Source organism: Phyllostomus hastatus, unplaced genomic scaffold, assembly GCF_019186645.2.
Source record: "Phyllostomus hastatus isolate PE091 unplaced genomic scaffold, TTU_PhHast_1.1 phas_contig_254, whole genome shotgun sequence".
NCBI classification, from domain to species: Eukaryota; Metazoa; Chordata; class Mammalia; order Chiroptera; family Phyllostomidae; genus Phyllostomus; species Phyllostomus hastatus.
This window is the reverse complement of record NW_025333810.1, coordinates 16526909-16546039: the sequence shown is the minus strand read 5'-3', so window position 1 is coordinate 16546039 and position 19131 is coordinate 16526909. Positions and strand designations below refer to the sequence as shown.

At 34.5% G+C, this 19131-nt stretch overlaps 1 protein-coding gene across 2 annotated transcripts in view; it reads right to left on the bottom strand.

Annotated features, from left to right (window-relative positions):
- SNX2 (sorting nexin 2) overlaps positions 1-19131 on the bottom strand; it is a 60319-nt gene that overhangs the window by 25590 nt on the left and 15598 nt on the right. For both annotated transcript variants that reach the window (XM_045838055.1, XM_045838056.1), the window contains exons 2-4: positions 9029-9146; positions 4572-4735; positions 153-219 (exon numbers count right to left, since the gene is read on the bottom strand). In XM_045838055.1, coding sequence (XP_045694011.1) covers positions 153-219; positions 4572-4735; positions 9029-9146 — 349 coding nt within the window. The remainder of the gene's footprint in view (positions 1-152; positions 220-4571; positions 4736-9028; positions 9147-19131) is intronic.

The following is a 19131-nucleotide window of genomic DNA, read 5'->3' as shown; positions in this document are numbered from 1 at the left end:
AAAACAAAATAAAATAAACAAAAATCCCCCATGAGCTTAAAAATGCAAGTGCCATTTTAATACAGTAACAATGCATTTAGTAAACCCAAAACAGCACATTAACCAAGTTTATTATCAAAAAGTAGTATAAAATATAATAAATATTGACTCACCAACTTTCTCTGGATCTGATACACCAATCTCTATATCAAAAACATCTCCATTTGTTTCTTCTTCAATCTAAAAAATATATTTTTTGATGTTAAAGAGTCCAATTTATATTATTGTCATAACACTAATCACTATAATTTTCATTATCTAACTTTTACTAGGGTTGCTGTCACATCAATCAACTTAAAAAGCCATTTAGTACTCCATTTCTAAAAAAATAAAAGCTCTCATATTTCTTTACTATGTAAAAACACACACCCAAAGACAACAGGAAAAGGATCATTTGTAAAAGTAACACAAAATCTTGTGTTCTTACAACTCCTCAGATGTGGAAAAAGCATTTTAGTCTTCTGTAGAAATACTGTATATATCTTTGTAATATGTATCAAATCTTCAGACTCAGATTATTAAAGTAAGAGCTCCTTAACTATGCTTAATAATAGCATTTTTCAAAGTTGTATATCTATTCTCTTCTTTACAGATTTTCTTTATTTTTAGAGAAAGGGAAAAGAGGGAGAAAGAAAGAGGAAGAGAAACATTGATGGAAGAGAGAAACATCGATCAGCTGGCCTCTCATACATACCCCAGCTGGGGATGGAACCCACAACCTAGGCATATGTCATGACAGGGAATTGAACCGGCAACCTTTGCTTTGTGGGACAACATCCAACCAACTGAGCCACACTGGTCAGGGCTGTATCTCTATTCTTTAATAACCAGGAGGGAGTAATTACTTCTGCTAGTAGATTACTACATACTTGCAAAAATTATTATACCAATAAGCAACTTTAGCATCTGATTTAATTACCCAGTAAACACATGTTCTTAAAGCCAATGAAAGCAGTATAAAGCTCTCTAAAAAAAGCAGTAAGTAGGAAAAATAACCTATGAGACTACAGAGGAGCATTTTTTAATGGCATTTTAAATAAGCAATTCTAATAGCAACTCTGCAGGAAAGTTTTGTTATTCTCAAGAAACAAAGAAATTGTTAAATATTGCTAAATTTTAAAGCAATATTGATAGTCTAAGACTATGTAAAAGGAAAGTTAGCTTTTTAAAACTATAATCTTTTTACTTCAATGTTGTCCTCTTATACAAATTTTTAAAAAGTAAGCCATATTTGAAATGTAGCATACATAAAGTATATAAATCCTAAGTATAGCTTGATAATTTTCACAAAGTGAACACCTTTGCAAATAAAACCTACATCAAGGAACAAACAGTATTATTACACCACAGAAGGCCCTTTTATGCTTTGCTTTTTCTCCAGTCAGAACCCATCCTCCACCCACCAACATAACCACTAATATTAATTGCATGTTTTTATATAATAAAATTACTCAAAATATCACTTTATTGTATTAAGTTTTCAAAGCATTTTCATATATTACCTTATTTGACCAACATAGGAACCCTGAGAGGCACACATCATTTTAAGGTCACAAACGACAAACTGCTTGACTTAAGAAGGAAAGTGATTTGACAGAGGATGTCACTTCTGCAAAATGGAGGCATAGGTGACTGCACCGTACCTCCACCCACAACCAAGATTGGAACAACAACAATTTAGAGGCAGAGTAACACCCAGAACTGACAGAAAATTTATCTGAATGGAAGTCGGACAGCCAAGAAGTTGAAATAGACCCGTTTATCCAGACCGGTACGAGGGGCAGAGACAAGCAGCCGGGCGCGGGGTTGCGACGCAGAGAATAGGGAGAATTGGGCTCATAAGGCAACCAGGAGCATGTAAGACATCTGGGGCCCACAAGATCGCAGTAGGTGGACCCTGAGTACACAAGTGGCAGCTGGCAGACCCAGTGAGGTGGCATTGTAGACCAGGGCAGAGTGCGCAACCCAGGATCCCAGAGAAGGGACTGAGATCCTAGGAGAACGGAGCTACCGCCATTGTCCCCCCCGCACCCCCACATACAACGTCACAATCTAGCGACTGGGGTGCCCAGCCCAGGTGAACACCTAAGGCTCCGCCCCTCACTGTAACAGGAGTGACCAGTCCAAAGAGAGAGAGAGAGAGAGATGGCTCAAACAGAAGAACAAATCAGTACCCCAGAATGCATCCTTTTGAGTAACAAAGAAATAGCTAACCTATCAGATGCACAGTTCAAAACATTCATGATCAGGAAGCTCACAGAATTGGTTGATTTTTGGGTGCAAATTAGATGAAAAAATGCAGGTTACCATAAAAGAGATGAAGGAAGATGCACAGAGAACCAATAGTGAAGGGAAGGAAACTGGGATTCAAAACAATAGAGTGGACCAGAAGGAAGAAAAAAATAACCAAACAGGAAAGAATGGAAAAATAAGAATTCAAAAAAAATGAGGAGAAGCTTAGGAACCTCCAGGACATCTTTAAACATTCCAACATCCGAATTATAGGGGTACCAGAAGGGGAAGAGGTAGAGCAACAGATTGAAAATGTATTTGACTCTCTGAGCCAGGAAGCTCAGAGAGTACCAAAGAAGTTGGACCCAAAAAGAAACACATCAAGGCACATCATAATTACATTAGCCAAGGTAAAAATGAAGGAGAGAATCCTAGAAGCAGCAAGAGATAAGGGGACAGTAACCTACAAAGGAGGTCCCATCAGACTGTCAGCTGATTTCTCAAAAAGAGACCTTACAGGCAAGAAGGGGCTGGAAAGAAGTATTTCAAGTCATGAAAGACAAGGACCTACATCCCAGATTACTCTATCCAGCAAAGCTTTCATTTAGAATGGAAGGTCAGATAAAGTGCTTCTCAGATAAGGTCAAGTTAAAGGAGTTCATCATCACCAAGCCCTTATTTTATGAAATGTTAAAGGGGCTTATCTAAGAAAAGAAGATTAAAAAAAAAAACATGTATAGTAAAAGGACAGCAAACTCACAATTATTAACAACCACACCTAAAGCAACACCAAAAGAAACTAAGCAAACAACTAGAACAGGAACAGAACCACAGAAATGGAGATTACATGGAGGGTTAGCAACAGAGGAGTGGGAGGAGAAGAGGGGGGGAAAAGGTACAGAGAATAAGTAGCATAGATGGTAGGGAGAAAATAGACAGGGGGAGGGTAAGAATAGTATGAGAAATGTAGAAGCTGAAGAACTTATAAATATGACACATGGACATGAACTAAAAGGGGGGAAGTGGGTGGGAGAGGGTGTACAGGGTGGAGGGGAGTGAAAGGGGGAAATGGGACAACTCTAATAGCATAATCAATAAAATATATTAAAAAAATAAAAAATAAAATGTATAGTAGAGACAAAAAAAAAGCACAGAGGATGTTGAATGTGGTAAAAGTACTCAGCATCATACTATAATGGTGGATATACAGAATTATATATTTGTCCAAACTCATAGAATGTACAATATCAAGGGTGAACCCTAATGTAAACTGTGGAATTCTGCTGATAATGACGTACAAGTGTAGGTTCATTGATTGTATAACATGTAGAATTCTGGTGTGGGATTTTGATAGTGAGTTGGTTGTATGTACATGGGGAGAGAGAACACATGGGGAATCTTTGTACTTCCCACTCAATTTTGCTGTGAACCTAAACATTCTCTAAAAAAAATTATTTAAGAATTGCAAAAAAAAAAAAAAGAAGAAAAAAATTTCAAGTATACTCATCAAATACATACAATTCTACATAGTACCTAGTAGTGGGTCAAAAATTTGGCTTCTGACAGTGTAAAGAGAAAATTAATATCAATAACTCAGTATTAAGTAAGATCAGGAAGTTTTCCTCATAATGAGGCCTGAGAAAAATTTCCCTTTGTCTCCCTGAAAGGAGGAGTCATGTTTTGTAGTGGAACACAATATAATAAATATATCAATGGTGTTCCTGTAATGATTCCTTATGAAAGAACAATTCAACTAATATAATTTTAATAAGTACCAAAACAGTACATTCTGAGTATACAGCTTTTTGGTGATCTGTTTCCTAAATAAAATTTAGACCATCTAAAAAAAAAAAAGAAAAAAAAAAAAAAGGAGGAAAGTGATTTGCCCAAATTACTGAGTTAAAAAGTGGTGGGGATAAAATCAGAAGCCAAATCACTAGACTTTCTTTTTTTAAAGATATTTATATAAATATATATTTATTTTTAGAGAGGGGAAGGCAGGGAGAAAGAGAGGGAGAAAAACACAAATGTGTGGTTGCCTCTCACATGCTCCTAACTCAGGACCAGGCGTGTGCCCTGACTGGGAATTGAACCTGCAACTCCATGGTTTGCAGGCCAGCACTCAAGCCACTGAGCCACACCAGCCAGGGCAAATCACTGGACTTCTTTAGTCCAATGCTTTTTTCCCAAAATGTCTAAAAATCATTGATTAGAAATATCTAACAAGACAGTGATGTTGGGTGGGGAACAAAAAGCTTAGTATTTACACATTAATTTAGAATGCAAACATTTTTCCATACCTCCTCCCTAGATCTGTCAAAGATCACAGGAGCAGACATACTCTTTGATTCAATTCTGGGAGCAATGAGTGTAGTAGGGGTCACAGGAGTAACTGCAGGAGAAGGTTCAGAGGAGAGGATAGGTTCCCTTTCTGGACTGTCCAGTGACACTTCTTCTGTGGCTTCTAGAAACAAATTAAACAAGTTAGTTAAGGATACTGGTAGCAAACCCCCAACAGTCTATAGAGAAATTAATTATTAAAAATTTTATACTAACCACAAATACATACCAAAATAATGTTATTTAAATTGTGATAAATAATTTTATGAATCCTTCCTCAGTTATTTATCAAAACTTTAAAACCAACAATGATTGTGTTGATTTTAGGAAGAATTCCAGTAAGTCACCTTAATTATCTATAATGATTAGCTAGTGGTAGGGATGAAGCTAGTAGGAAAACAATGATGTGGAAAATTCCACATTTTGATGTGCAAAATTCCACATTGTGTTTGGATTTGTAACATAGCTTATATTTGTGGTAACTTACCTTTCAAAGTCTTTATTCAGACAAACACTGATTATTTTATACATACAAACACAAATTCTGGGCTGAAGACTGCCCAGCAATATCCCAACTGGGATTAAAAATTTGTTAAGAGAAAATTTACAAAGTTAGTAATCTAAAGCAATTCACTGCTAAAGATTACTGGATATTGGTTGAATACACAAATATGACACAAAGCAAATAGGTATTTAGGTTTTATAATTCAAAATGTTCATTCACTTGAAAAATCTAAAATTAAAGATATTTAAAACCAAATCAATAAATTACCTACAAGCTATGTAACATTGTGCTAAATGCAATTATGAACACAAAGAAATGTAAAATATCATACCTGCCCTCAGGGAGTTTATAATCTAGTGGGAAAATAAGACATAAGCATGTGGAATGTTAAATAATAATAAAAAGACAAGTAATAGCCAAGTGAACAATAAAAAGAATGTTGTAAGACATTTAATTGCTGTATGAACTACAGAACAAACACTGTAATTTGAGCTATGATGGCAGACAATACTTTAGTAGGAGAAAGAAAATCAAGAAGTTTTCAAAACCTACTGGAGAAGATTTGGATGGGTAGACTTCCATGAAAATGAATAACATAAGCAAAAAGCAAAGCCATAAAAATGAAAATTACAATCAGCGGCCATAATGAAACCCAGAGCGCTGTTGGTTTATAGCACTGATACCAGGAAAGGGAAGACAGCACTGTGAGGGAAATAGGATCAGACTACTGGTTTCTATTCTAGCCTGAGGTTCTTAGATTCTTAGAGGTCTGAGGAGGTAAAACGGCAGTCAGTGAGCCACTTCCACTTGAACACCTCAAAATGCATAGCAGTAATAACATATTTACCTGAAATAAGATAAATATGTTAACATATACATGTAAACAACTTAATTTTATCAATCTACTCTTACTGGTTATCTCATTTTGATGAGATCCTTATTTGGCACTGATCTATTTTTTTGACATTAAAAATAAAAATAATAATCAAAATCTTTCAAACTATGGTAACCAGTGGAAGGACAAAAAAACCAAAAACTAAACAAAACTATAGATGTTGAATAGACTACAGATGACCCCCAATATAACAAACTTAAATCTTACATGCAACTCAGGCTATTAAGAATGCTAGTATTTATTCTTTTTTTTTTAATTAAAGAAATGAAACCAATGAGCAGCAAATATAAAGTAAGAAAGCAGTATATCAAAGCCTAGGAGATATGAGATTTTTAATCTATAAACAAGTAAAGCAACAAGCAGCCAACAAAACAAAAAGAAACCCAAAATTCTCTGAAAGAGGTGCTGTTGTTGGCAACAGACACACACACAAAAAACTATGAAAGACACTGTAGCTTTACTGAGATATCAGGACAGTTTACTCAAAGTCATTATGACTTTTCAATCACAGTTTACTTCACTGAAAAACCAGGTTTTGTACTCTTTGTACAGACTGTGACAGGCTATTTCATATACAGCAGTAGGCCTCAAAATAAGAAAACCTAAATAAATAACATGGGGAGGGAAATGGATATAAATAGATACAAACTTAGGTTTAGCATGCTAATACATAGTCTGTCTTAAATTCTTTTATGATTTCTTTTATTAAAAATAAAGTAGCAAAACACAAGTTAATGAAGTTTAATTTAACTTAAACTGGACCTTAAGGTTCAACAAGTTGCCCCATAGGTACTAAGTATAAAGATGAACTTTTCCTTGTAAGAGATACTTAGAGGACAAGCACAAATGTCAGTTAAGTAACATTTCACTCATATGATATACACAAGAGAATTTTTAAACAGAGAAACACTCATTAAACTTACAATTGGTATTATCTGATGAAAAATATAAGTGAAAAAAACTAAGTATCCTGGAAGAAACAAGTTATAAAAGTCTGGGTAAATTTCAATATTGGCAATGTGCTTACGACCCTTACTTACTCCTCTAGGATAGCTCCCCTAAAGTGTGTTCAGTGAAGTTTAAGTGCAGGATGTAACAAATGGTGGAGCGGGACTCTGTAGTCAACCATATTTAGTGGACACTTTTAGCTAATAATGGTAACATGTTACACTTGAACTTTTTCTAGTACCACTTCTGACATACTAGTACTTGAAATGCTACACAAAACATATCAGCATACATGCTGATACAATAAAATCCCTTTATGGTTTTAAAATTAAAATCTCTAAACCACTAGAATATCTATATTCTCTCCTCTGATAAAGGAGAAATAAAGTAAATGTTCTTATTACTGGACAATAGTTTTCACCATCCCAGTAACACTGCTACTCTCTGTTATAGTTTCCTAGAGCCACACCCCTCCATAGGAGGAGAAGTGATAACACTGACTTAGAGGCTTTGTACACAAGATGCAAGTGTAGTATTCACTCACAGATATAAAATGATCAGATTAGGTCTTAGAGACAACTCATGATGTCATTAAGAAATGCGGCTGAGTTTGAGAAAAAAGATAAAGCATAAAAAGTGTTTTTAAATAACTAAGGAAACATGATTATGTTTAATGTTTAGTCCATTCCTCTCTTTTAAAACAAACATGGATGTTGACTCTATTTGAATCACAATGTTTAGTATAGACTGGTACCACACTAAAACATGAAAAAGATTCTTTGTAACAAGCTAAATGAGCAAATCGATATAATTGTTTAGTCCTCACTTGGAAAGCTGCACACTCTAAAAATATTCAAAATCCCCTTTCCTTGTTCTCAGGTGCACACACCCACACAATTCTGTTGCTAAGAGCTTCAACATAATTTATTTATATGACTTTAAGGTGAAAACTCTTTAATAAAATAGACAATCCAAAACTTCTATGTATGACCCTATGGTATAAGAGGAATACACACAATTTTAGATTAATACAATCTAGTTAGCCGAGAAATGAGTCAACTTTTAGAACAAAACATAAATGCTATGAAAAAACTTTTAAGGTCTACCTGGAAAAAGTCCATGAAAGAAAACAAACACACAAAAATATGACTTTGGTTAACTATGATTTTATTCTAAGTTGAGAGGTAGCTATAAAAAGGGGAGGTGTATATAGTTGACATTTGGTTACAGTGAAAACTTTTCACTAATCAAGTAAATTATATAGAACTTTGTGATAAAGGACTATGTATTCAAATGTAATTTGTACAAAAAATTCAGAATGGTTTGAATATTCAAACACTATAAAAGCTGAGGACATAATATTAAATTTTAACTCAATGAAAGCCAGTTCAGGTAAATTAAACTGTTAAATGCACAGAATCACTATTTTAAATTTTTGGGTCATTAATTCTAAGAAATATTTGGCTTTGTAATATCCAAACATTAAATGGTACCTTAATTTTAATTTTTAAGCATAACATTGTTTTGAAAAGTCCAATTTTTAAAAGGTTGTATAGACTACACCAAACTCTGACTCCATATCAAAATTAAATTCCTCAAGCATCAATTTAACCAACTAAAAGTGAATCAAAATATAACAGGTGGTAAATACTGAACCATTAAAACAGACAGATTTCAAATATATATAGACTATATATTAAGTGATTTTTTAATCCAGTTTCATTTTGCTTTGTGACCATGTATATTAATAAAGAGTATAATCCCTATTTCTCAAAGTATGAATGACACAACCATCAGTTTTTTGAGTCTAAGCACTGATCAAAACAGCCAAATTATAATATATGATTTATTTTTACATGTTTAAAACCAGAAAGGATCGCATTTTGCTTTGCTCTACAGTCCATAATTTTTCTCAAAGTTATATAACTGGAAATTTCTTATCCTCCTAGGTGGTAACAAGAAGAACTGCCACTAACATACACAAAATTTCAGTTTTACTTCATAGAATACTTCCTTACAGGATATATACTATAATTTGCTAGTATTAAAAAATATATAGTTACAATTACCTGCAAAAAGATCTTCTCTGTCATCATCTAGGACAACTTCTGCAGGTTTTGGACCATTGGAGTTTGTACTAACATCTTCTGCAAGAAGACTAATTGGTTCTGGAGATGATGGAATTGACTGTGGAAAAAAAATAGTAACAGATAATGGGCTGGCATGTTTTACCTGTTATAATTATGTCTCTACACATCATAGAAATAGAGCATTCCCTTGATATGAAGGGGAGAAAGAACAAGAACAGCTATTTATAGTTCCTCCTGAGGGTAAGAGTGAACCAAAAACACATTTTTACTCATCTTTCCTGTTTTAACAAAAAATCAGTTAAGATGAAAAAAAAGGAAATCTTTCTAATCACCCCTTTTGAGATGTTAATTTGTCATTTTGTGTTATAATTAACAAAAAATAAAATGTATTGCTCTGTGCATATATAGTAAGATTGAGTATATGAGACAACTGAATCTTGAAAACATGTTAGATTTGTAAGAAGTTCAAAGTACTACTTTATTATAAAAGGAATGTTTACTACTACTTGATTTAAGAATACTATTATTCTAAAATAATTATAGTTTCAAACTAAAAATATGTGATCGCCCCAAACACATTTTAACTTAGAAAAGGGATTATTATTGTATTTCTTAACCTTAAAGTATAATGAGCAACATAATGTAGAGGAGACCGTTCTGCATGGCGTGAGCCCAGTTTCCACTCAGAAGGCCAGTGGAAAGCGAGATCTGATGCCCAGGACCCACGTCCATGGATAGGTTTCCCGTGGGCAATCAGGCCTACACTGTACCTAGACTGCTTTGAGACTTGCTTTTGTTAAAACTCCCTCACCCTGAATTGAGGCAGCAAACCTTTACTGCATATCTTTAAAGTAACTTCCTAAAATCTATGCTAAACATTCCAAGGATGAGTGTAATAACCAGTTCAACCACTTTTCCCTTTGCATTTGCAAACATCCTTCTTCTGTGATGTGATTAGCATGGGCATCTCTCCTTTCTTTTCTGTAAAAGGTAACCACCTAAAGCCAACCTATGCAAAGTAAATGAGGACTGTCCTCAATGTAATGTGCCCAGAAAAGCAAAAAAAGCTTGTCAAGGCAAAGGTCAGAGTGCTCTCCCCTTGAGAGACTGGCCAAGGTACACCAAGGCACTCTCCCCCTGAGAGAGTGGCCATGCCGTCCCTTTTCATCCACAGGACTTGGTAGTCCATGTGAATTTATCTCATGTCTCATCCACAATGCAGCGGACACTGCTTGCCGGTGACCACATCAATAATAGAATCTAGATTGTACAGCTTTTAGCTTTATTATAGTTTTCTTATAATATTTAAAACCAATACTTTTTAAAAACAACATACCATAAAAAGGAAACTGAACTTGTCAAAAGTGCACAACTAGATATTTTCACAAATCCAATATCCCTGTGTAACCAACACCTAGATCAAGAAAGAGAGCATTATCATCACACCCAGAAGTTCTACATGTGTTCCCTTCCATTCTTTTATCCTTTCCCCACATGGGATTCTGCCAGCATGGACTGGTTTGTCCTGTTTTTCTCTTTATAAAACAGAAATTATACAGAATATGTTCTTTTGTATTTGGGTTTTGTTCTTAATGTTTTGTATAGGAGATTCTTCTATACTCCTGGATGTAGTAACAAATTACTCATTCTCGTTGCTATCAAATATTTCATTGTGTGAATATACAATTAATCCAGTCCACTGTTAATGGGCCTTTGGGTGGTTATCAGTTTTTAGCACTACCAATAACACCCTTTCTAACTTAGCAAACAAGTGAACAAATCTGTTAGGTATGTACCTAGGAGCTGGATCACTAAACAATCTTCTAACATGGTTATATAAATTATACTCCCATGAGCACTAGATGAAAATTTCAGTTGTTCCTGTCAACACTCTAATACAGTATATTCTATCTTTTTCATTTTTGCTATTATGGCAAGTATAGAGTATATCTTATTGTGGTTTGAATTTTCATTTCCCTGATGAATAATGATGCTCAGCAATTTTTCATATATTTAATGGCCATTTGAATATCCTCTTCCTGAATAGTCTCTTCAAGTATTTTACCCATTTTTCAATTGTTCCTATTGATTTGTAGACATTTTTTATATGTTCTGGGATAAAAACTCTATGTCATGTCAGAAACATATTGTAAATATTTTTCCAGTATGTGTGGCTTTCTTAATGCTAGATTTTAATGAATAGAAGTTCTTAATTTTAGTAAGGGCAAATTATCTGTTTTTTTCTTCCTTGTAATTAGTAAACTTTTTATATACTAAATAATCTTTTGAGCCCACTCCTAATTCATATGATTTTTCTCATCAGCTTCTTAAGTAAACTTCTCCTCTATGACATGAGAACATTTCTTTGTAGTTTTAAAAACATCAGTTCTTTATGGGAAACTTTAAAGGACAGGCTTTCTTTTCTTTGAGCTCATTCACCCAAACTCTCACAAAGGTGGGCCTACATTTACCTAAACACTTTCAACTGAAGGAATTTAAAAACAAATAAGCTTACACATTACTTCTGAAAGATGTTCTGACAACCTCAACCTCACCTCTAGCTGAGTCTGGGGAGGTGATTGGCCTAGCCTATATACTCCCAGAGACTGTCTACTTCTTCCACCATCCTTTCTCTTACCACATTATAGTATAATTATCATCTGTTCATAGACTACAAACTCTGTAAGAAAAGGAAAATATATGTATCTTTTGTTATTTAATAATTTTTATTCAGTTGCTGCCAGCAAACACTCAATAACTCTTGTTAAATAAATTCTAAGAAAATAAGTATGAATATACCTAAGAACTGGTCACAAGTTTGTCAATCAGATTGCCTATAATACTGAAAATTTTGAAATAGTCTATAGTACATCTACATAAAAATGTAGCAGAATGGCTCCAACACTCATTCATGGTAGAAATTCTCAGTTAACTAAAACGACAGGAGAACTTCCTCAATTTTCTGAGAAAGAATAGCTACAAAAAGCTAACATTATACTTAATGATGAGAAAGTTGAAGCTTTCCCACTAAGATCATGAACAAGGGAAAGATATCCCCTTTACTACTGTTTTTCAACACTGTACTAGAAGTCCTACCTAAAGTAGTAGGATAAGAAAGGAACTAAATGTATACAGATTGAGAAGGAAGAATAAAACTCTTTGTTCACAAATGACATAATCGTCCAAGTAGAAAATCCAAAAGAACTGACAAAAAACCCCTCCAGAATTAACAAGCAAAGCTGCATAATACAAGGTTAATATACAAAAAAGTTGATCACTTTCCTGTATACCATCAATAAGCAAACAGAACTTGAAATTAAGAAAACAATACCATTTACATTAGCATCCCTAAAATGAAATACTTAGGTTTAAATTTAATATAAGGGAAACTACAAAACTCTGATGAATAAAATCAAAGAAAAGCTAAATAAATGGAGAAATATGCCACGTTCATGAATAGGAAGGCTCAATATGGTCAAGATGTCAGTTCTTCCTAACTTGATCTCCAGAGCCAATGCAATACCAATCAAAATCCTGGCAAGTTATTTTGCGGATATTGACAAAATTATACTAAAGTTTATATGGAGAGGCAAAAGATCCAGAATAGCCAACACAATATTGAAGGAGAACAAAGGTGGAAGACTGAAGCTACTGACTTCAAGACTTATCTATAAAGCTACTGTAATCAGACTGGATTCTTTCACATAGTAATGTGCATTTAAGTTTCCTCTATGCCTTTTCAGACTAGGTTCTTTCACTAATACCTGTATTAGTGAAAGAATAAATAGATAAATGGAACAGAATAGAGACACCCCAAATTGACCCACATTAATATAGCTAACTTACCTTTGACAAAGGAGCAAAGGCAATACAATGGAAGAAAAAAAGTGTCTCTTTAACAAATAGTGCTGGAACAACTGTACATCCACATGTAAAAACATGAACTTGGACAAAGATTTTATACTCTTTATGTATATCAACTCAAAATGGATCAGATTACATGTAAATAACAAAAGTACAAAATTCTTAGAACACAGGAGAAAATCTAGATCACCTTCAGTTTAGCAACGAGTTTTTACATACAACAACAAAGGTACAATCCATAAAATGAAGAAATGGTAAAACAGAAATAAAGAAATAGTAAAAATTATGCCCTGGCTGGTGTAGCCAGGAGTATGGAATATGGAGTAACAGGAACTTTCACTTGCTGGTGGGAACGCAAAATAATATAGCCACTTTGGAAGACAGTTTGACAGTTTCATATAAAACTAAACATACTCTTATCACATAGTCCAGAAGTCATGCTTTCTAATCATTCAGGGGAATTGAAAACTTATGTCTATACAAAAACCCTGTACATGATGCTCACAGCAGCTTTATTCATAACTGCCAAAACTTGGAAGCAACCAAGAGGTCCTTCAGTAAGTAGGTGAATGGGTAAAGTGTGGTACAGTCAGGCAGTGAAACATTATTCAGCACTGAAAGGAAATGAGTTATCTAGCTGTGAAAGGGCGAAGAGGAAATTTAAATGCCTATCACTAAGTGAATAAAGTCAGCATGAAAACACCGCACATTGTGTAATTCCAACTATAAGACATTCTGGAAAAAACAAAACTATGGAGACAGTAAAAAGATCAGTGGGTTGGGGAGGATAGAAATGAATAGGTACAGCACATGGGATTTTTAGGACAGTGAAACTAGTCTGTATGATACTATAATGGTGGGTAACTGTCAATACATATGTACAAACCCACAGAATGTGCAACAAGAATGAACCCTAAGGTAAACAATGGACTTTGGGTAATTATGATATGTTACTGTAGTTTCATCAAATTGCAACAAATGTGCCCCTCCAGTGCAGGATGTTGATAATCAGGAATAATGCATGCGTAGAGGTAGTATATGGAAAAGTTCTGTACCTTCCACTCAATTTTGTTGTGAACTTGAAACTGCTATAAAAAATAAAGTCTACTATTTAAAATACATAGGAGAGTGGAATATACTGACACAGAATTGTTTATAATATGACATGATATACAAAAAGTAGGAACCTATATGTAAGATCCAGTTTCCTGACAACATTCATTAAAAATAAATATTTCCTGCTCCCTTACTTTGTCCTCTCAGAAATTAAGATATAGTTGTATTGAATAAAATACAGGCACTAAGGTACCAAATATAACTTGTATACTCAACTTACTTTTCAACACAGGTTTCAACATGTAAAATTTCAAAATTTCCTGGGAATCAGGAGCTCTGAATTCTAGTTCTGCCTGCATACTAACTTGTCTACGGTTATATAATAAATTCCCTTGGACAACTTTTTTTTTGTACACATAACTACATCAGATAAATACCAACATACTCTTTTTTAACCTATCCATTTCATTGTTTTATAATTTCCAAATCCAAAGTTGCCTAACTTTATTTCCTTTTGTATTTCTCAACATTACTTGATATTAACTTTCAAAGAAAAAGAAATTAATTAATCTTGAGAGAAACAATACAGCAAAATTTTTAAAAATACGTGCAATATTGAAAACAGCAAATCTCACTTCATTGCTATATTAGCATGCTTGTATAAATGAATTTGTAATCAAATCTCAAGGGAAAAGGTGATCAACAGGTGCCAACCTCAGGATATCCCAGATGTTGGAAGTATTAGTTAAAACAATAAGCTTTTCTGACCGTGCCCCACAAGGTAAGGGTAAAAACATTTGAAATGAAAAGACAGAGGTTCTCAGTAAAGAAACAGAAGCTACAGAAAAATAACCAAATAAAATTTTCAGAACTGAAAAAGAAATGATCTGAAATAAAAAATTTGCAGCAAGAGTTCAATAACAAAATGAAGATGATAAAAGAGAGATGAAAAATTGTTACAGAAATATATATGGAAATAACAGCTGAAAAGCCCTGAATTTGGTGAAGAAACTTACAGATTCAAGAAGTTCATCAAACTCCAAAGAGGATAAAACCACAGAAAAATATGCTACATATATCATTATCAAACTGCTGAAAATAAAGGATACAGGGAAAAATAAAAGTATCTATAGGAAAAAAAACCTCAACATTTTTACAGGGGGAACACCAATGCAAATCAATGGAGATTTCTCATCAGAAATCACGAAGTCTAGAAAACAGCTGAACAACTTTCAAAGTCCTGAAAGAAAATACTATCAACTCAGAAATCTATAAACAGCAAAAATATCATTCAAGAATAAAGGTGAAATAAAGTTTCAGGTGAAACACTGTACAAATAAGACAATTCATCATCAACAGACCTCTTTAAAAATGCTAAAGAAAGTTCTTTTTTTTTTAAAGATTTTATTTATTTACTTTTTAGAGAGGTAAGGGAAGGAGAAAGAGAGAGAGAGAGAGAGAAACATCAGTGTGCGGTTGCTGGGGGTCATGGCCTGCAACCTAGGCATGTGACCTGACTGGGAATCGAACCTGGGACACTTTGGTTCGCAGCCCGCGCTCAATCCACTGAGCTACGCCAGCCAGGGCAAGAAAGTTCTTTATGCTAAGGAAAAATGATACAAGATGGAACCCTAGATGAAGGAAAAACAACAAATGGTACTAAATAATTAAAAGAGACTACACTAAGCCCTCAGTTAATGTAATCAGTAAGTTCTTGGAAACTGTAACTTTAAGAGAAGCAACATACAATGAAACCAAATTTAGCAAAAGCTAATTGATAAAACAAGAGTTAGGTTCCTACAGTAAATTTCTGGCTGTAAAAACATTACCAAACTTCTAAGTAAAGACTCAAAATATTTCTAATATTAAACACTGAAGTAAATGTAAACTATGTATATGTATTTAAGAAATATTAATTTTAAAAAGAGGATATTGATTTTCCAACCCAGAACAGGACTGTGGGTGGCTTGAGTCAGTCCCAGCAGATCGAGGCTCAAGGTGGGAACTGCCCTGACACCAGCCCTTCCTCAAGGCTTCTATCGCAAGCCCTTCTATGCAAGGTGAACTCACACACACTCCCACACTCATGCAGACTGGGACAACACAGACGTGCCAATTAACCTTACATGCACATCTTTGGAATGAAGGAGAAAACCCACACAGACAATGGCCCCAGCTGGGAACTGATTTTTTTTCTCACTAACATCATAACCAAATGATGATGAATGAAATGATGTTATCTGAAGACCTGCTGTACTTTTTCCATCTTAAATCCTTTGAAATAGATATGACTGTTCAAAGTAAAAATTGTAACACAACATATAGCATAATATACAGACTAATTACAATCTATATTATCATAATTGAATGTTCATTATTAGCTAATACCTTAGGTATTCACAGTTCTCTGACACCAGAATCAAAAAAAGAAAAACTGGCATGTATTTGTATAAAGAAAAAGAATCCCTCATCTCATAGTTCAAAGCCCACGGGTGGAGGACAGGCTGGGAATGATGGGAACATAGTCACCCAACAATGAATGGGGAGGCTATGAGGCACATACTTCCTCTGGGTGCCCATCCACCAGCAGCTTGGAGTACCCTGCCTCACTGCTCAGAGACTGACCAAGGAGTAGTCACTCACTAGAGGCTGCATGAACTCTGATCCTGAATCTCTGACTCTCTTTCAGTTCACTAGTGAGTATAAGAGCTGTTCTCCACTGGACAGAAAGTATTATAGAGGCAGTGGCCACTGAATGAAGAAGTGATGGTAGAAGGGAACACTGCTGGCTTCTTTGCCTGGAGCACAGGCTCTGGATGATCAGAACTATGTAGCTGTGCAAGATAAAATGCAACTGAGGAGATATTTGCACTTTTTCAAAAATGTATGCTCTTTTCTTCCCCTACATCATCACCTGGTAGTACACCAGAGATTATTTTTATAAAAAGTTCCAGGGTTGTTGCCAATATCTCTTCAATTAAATAGCAGTGTTACAACACTATGGTAATTCCCAGAGGAAAAGGGGGCTGGGGGGAGGTAGAAGAGGGTCAAGGAAATGATGATGAAGGAGACTTGACTTTGAGTGGTGAACACACAATACAATATACAGATGATGTATTATAGAATTATATACTTGAAACCTATGTAATTTTATTAACCAATGTCATCCCAATAAATTCAATAAAAATGTTTTTAAATAAAAAAATAGTAGTGCCTAAGAGTCCAACCAAGATTAATGAAGCCCACTAGAGTCTGCTTCTCCACTGATTAATACTAAAAGCTCTAGACAGAATACAAAAAAAAAAAAATCTGAAAGTAAAAGCCCAAAATATGAAATATTATCCTTATGAGGGTGAATTTTACAATTTTTTTTCTTCTTTTCTCTTCCAGCTTTGTCTGAGGATGGTGCCAATTGAGAACTACACTAGGTGTTTCTGCAACAATGACTACAAAAAAACCTGTCTTTCTGGCTATAACATCAAGGCCCCTGCAACCTCCAGAAAGCAGAGGGAAAATTCTCCCCCTGTCCCCACATTCTCTCTCCTGGCTCTGCCCGGAGGCCAGAAGTAGGTGCTAACTACAGGACAGCTGCAGTGCTGAGACAGCTAGCATCTAATAAAACCCCTATAGGAAATATATAAAGCAACAGACAAAAAGGAGGAATCCGCAATAATACAACAGTAAGGGATTTTAATACCACACATCAATGGACAGATCATTCAGAAAATTAATTAGGAAATAATGGCCTCAAACATCACATTAGACAAGATTGACTTAGTAGACATATATAGAACATTTAATCCTAAAACTGCAGAATACACTTTTTTCCAAGTACACATAGAACAAAACAAGCTTCAATAAATTCAAGAAGACAAATCATATCAAGCATCTTTTCCAAATACAATGGCATGAAACTAGAAATCATTACAGGAAGAAAACTGGAAAAACACAAGTATAGGGTGGGACAAAAGTAGGTTTACAGTAATGAATATGCAAAACACAGTTTATTCTTGTATTATTATTTACTGGTTACTGTATTATTTTCCATACAAAGAACTGTAAGTCTCCTTTTGCCCACTCTGCATGTGGAGACTAAACAGCATGCAACCAATGGCTCAAAGAGAAAAATCAAATTTTTAAAGAACTATCTTGAAACAACAAATGAAAACACAACTTTTCAGAAGTAATGGGATGCAGCAAGAGCAGTTAGTTCTAAGAGAAGTTTATAGCAAAAGAACAAACAAAACTCAAAGTAAAGAGAAGTAAATAGTGAAGATCAAAACAGAAATAAAGTAGAAATTTAAAAAATAATAGAAAAGATCAATAAAACTAAGAGCTAGTTGTTTAAAAAGACAAATAAAATAAACCTTTAGTAAAATTCATTGAGGAAAAAACAGAGTGCCTAATTACATAAAATTGTAAATGAAAGGAAGAGAATTTACAACCAACACCACAGAAATACAAAACATCAGTAAAGAATACTATGAACAAATTCAATAATCTAAAAGAGTTGGATATATTTCTAGAAGTATATAACTGAACCAAGAAGAAATACTAAACCTAAATGGACCAATTACTAGCAATGAAATTGAAGCAGTAATAAAAACAAATGCACAACAAATAAAACTCCAGGACCAGATGGCTTCACAAGCGAAATCTACCAAACATTCAAACAACTAATGCCTATCCTTTTTAAAACTATTTCAAAAATTTGCAGTCCTGGACAGTGCGGCTCAGTTAGCTGGAACGTTATCCCCTAACTGAAAGGTTGGGGGCTCAATTCCCAGTCAGGGAATACATCTAGGTTTCAGGTATGATCCCAGTCCAGGCACATGATACCCAATGGGAGGCAACCAACTGATGCTTCTTTCTTGCATCAATGTTTCTCTCTCCCTAAAAGCAATGAAAACAAAATGTCCTCAGGTGAGGGTGAAAAAAAAATTTGTAAAGGAATACTTACAAACTCATTCTACAAAGCTAGCTTCACCTTGACACCAAAATTAGATAAAAACCTTACCAAAAAAAAAATTGCAGGCCAATACACTTGGCGAACACAGATGCAAAAATTCTGAACAATATTAACAAACTTAAATCAACATTACATAGATGATATACTATAAACAAGTGGGATTCATCTCAGGGGTGCAAGGAAGGTCCAATAT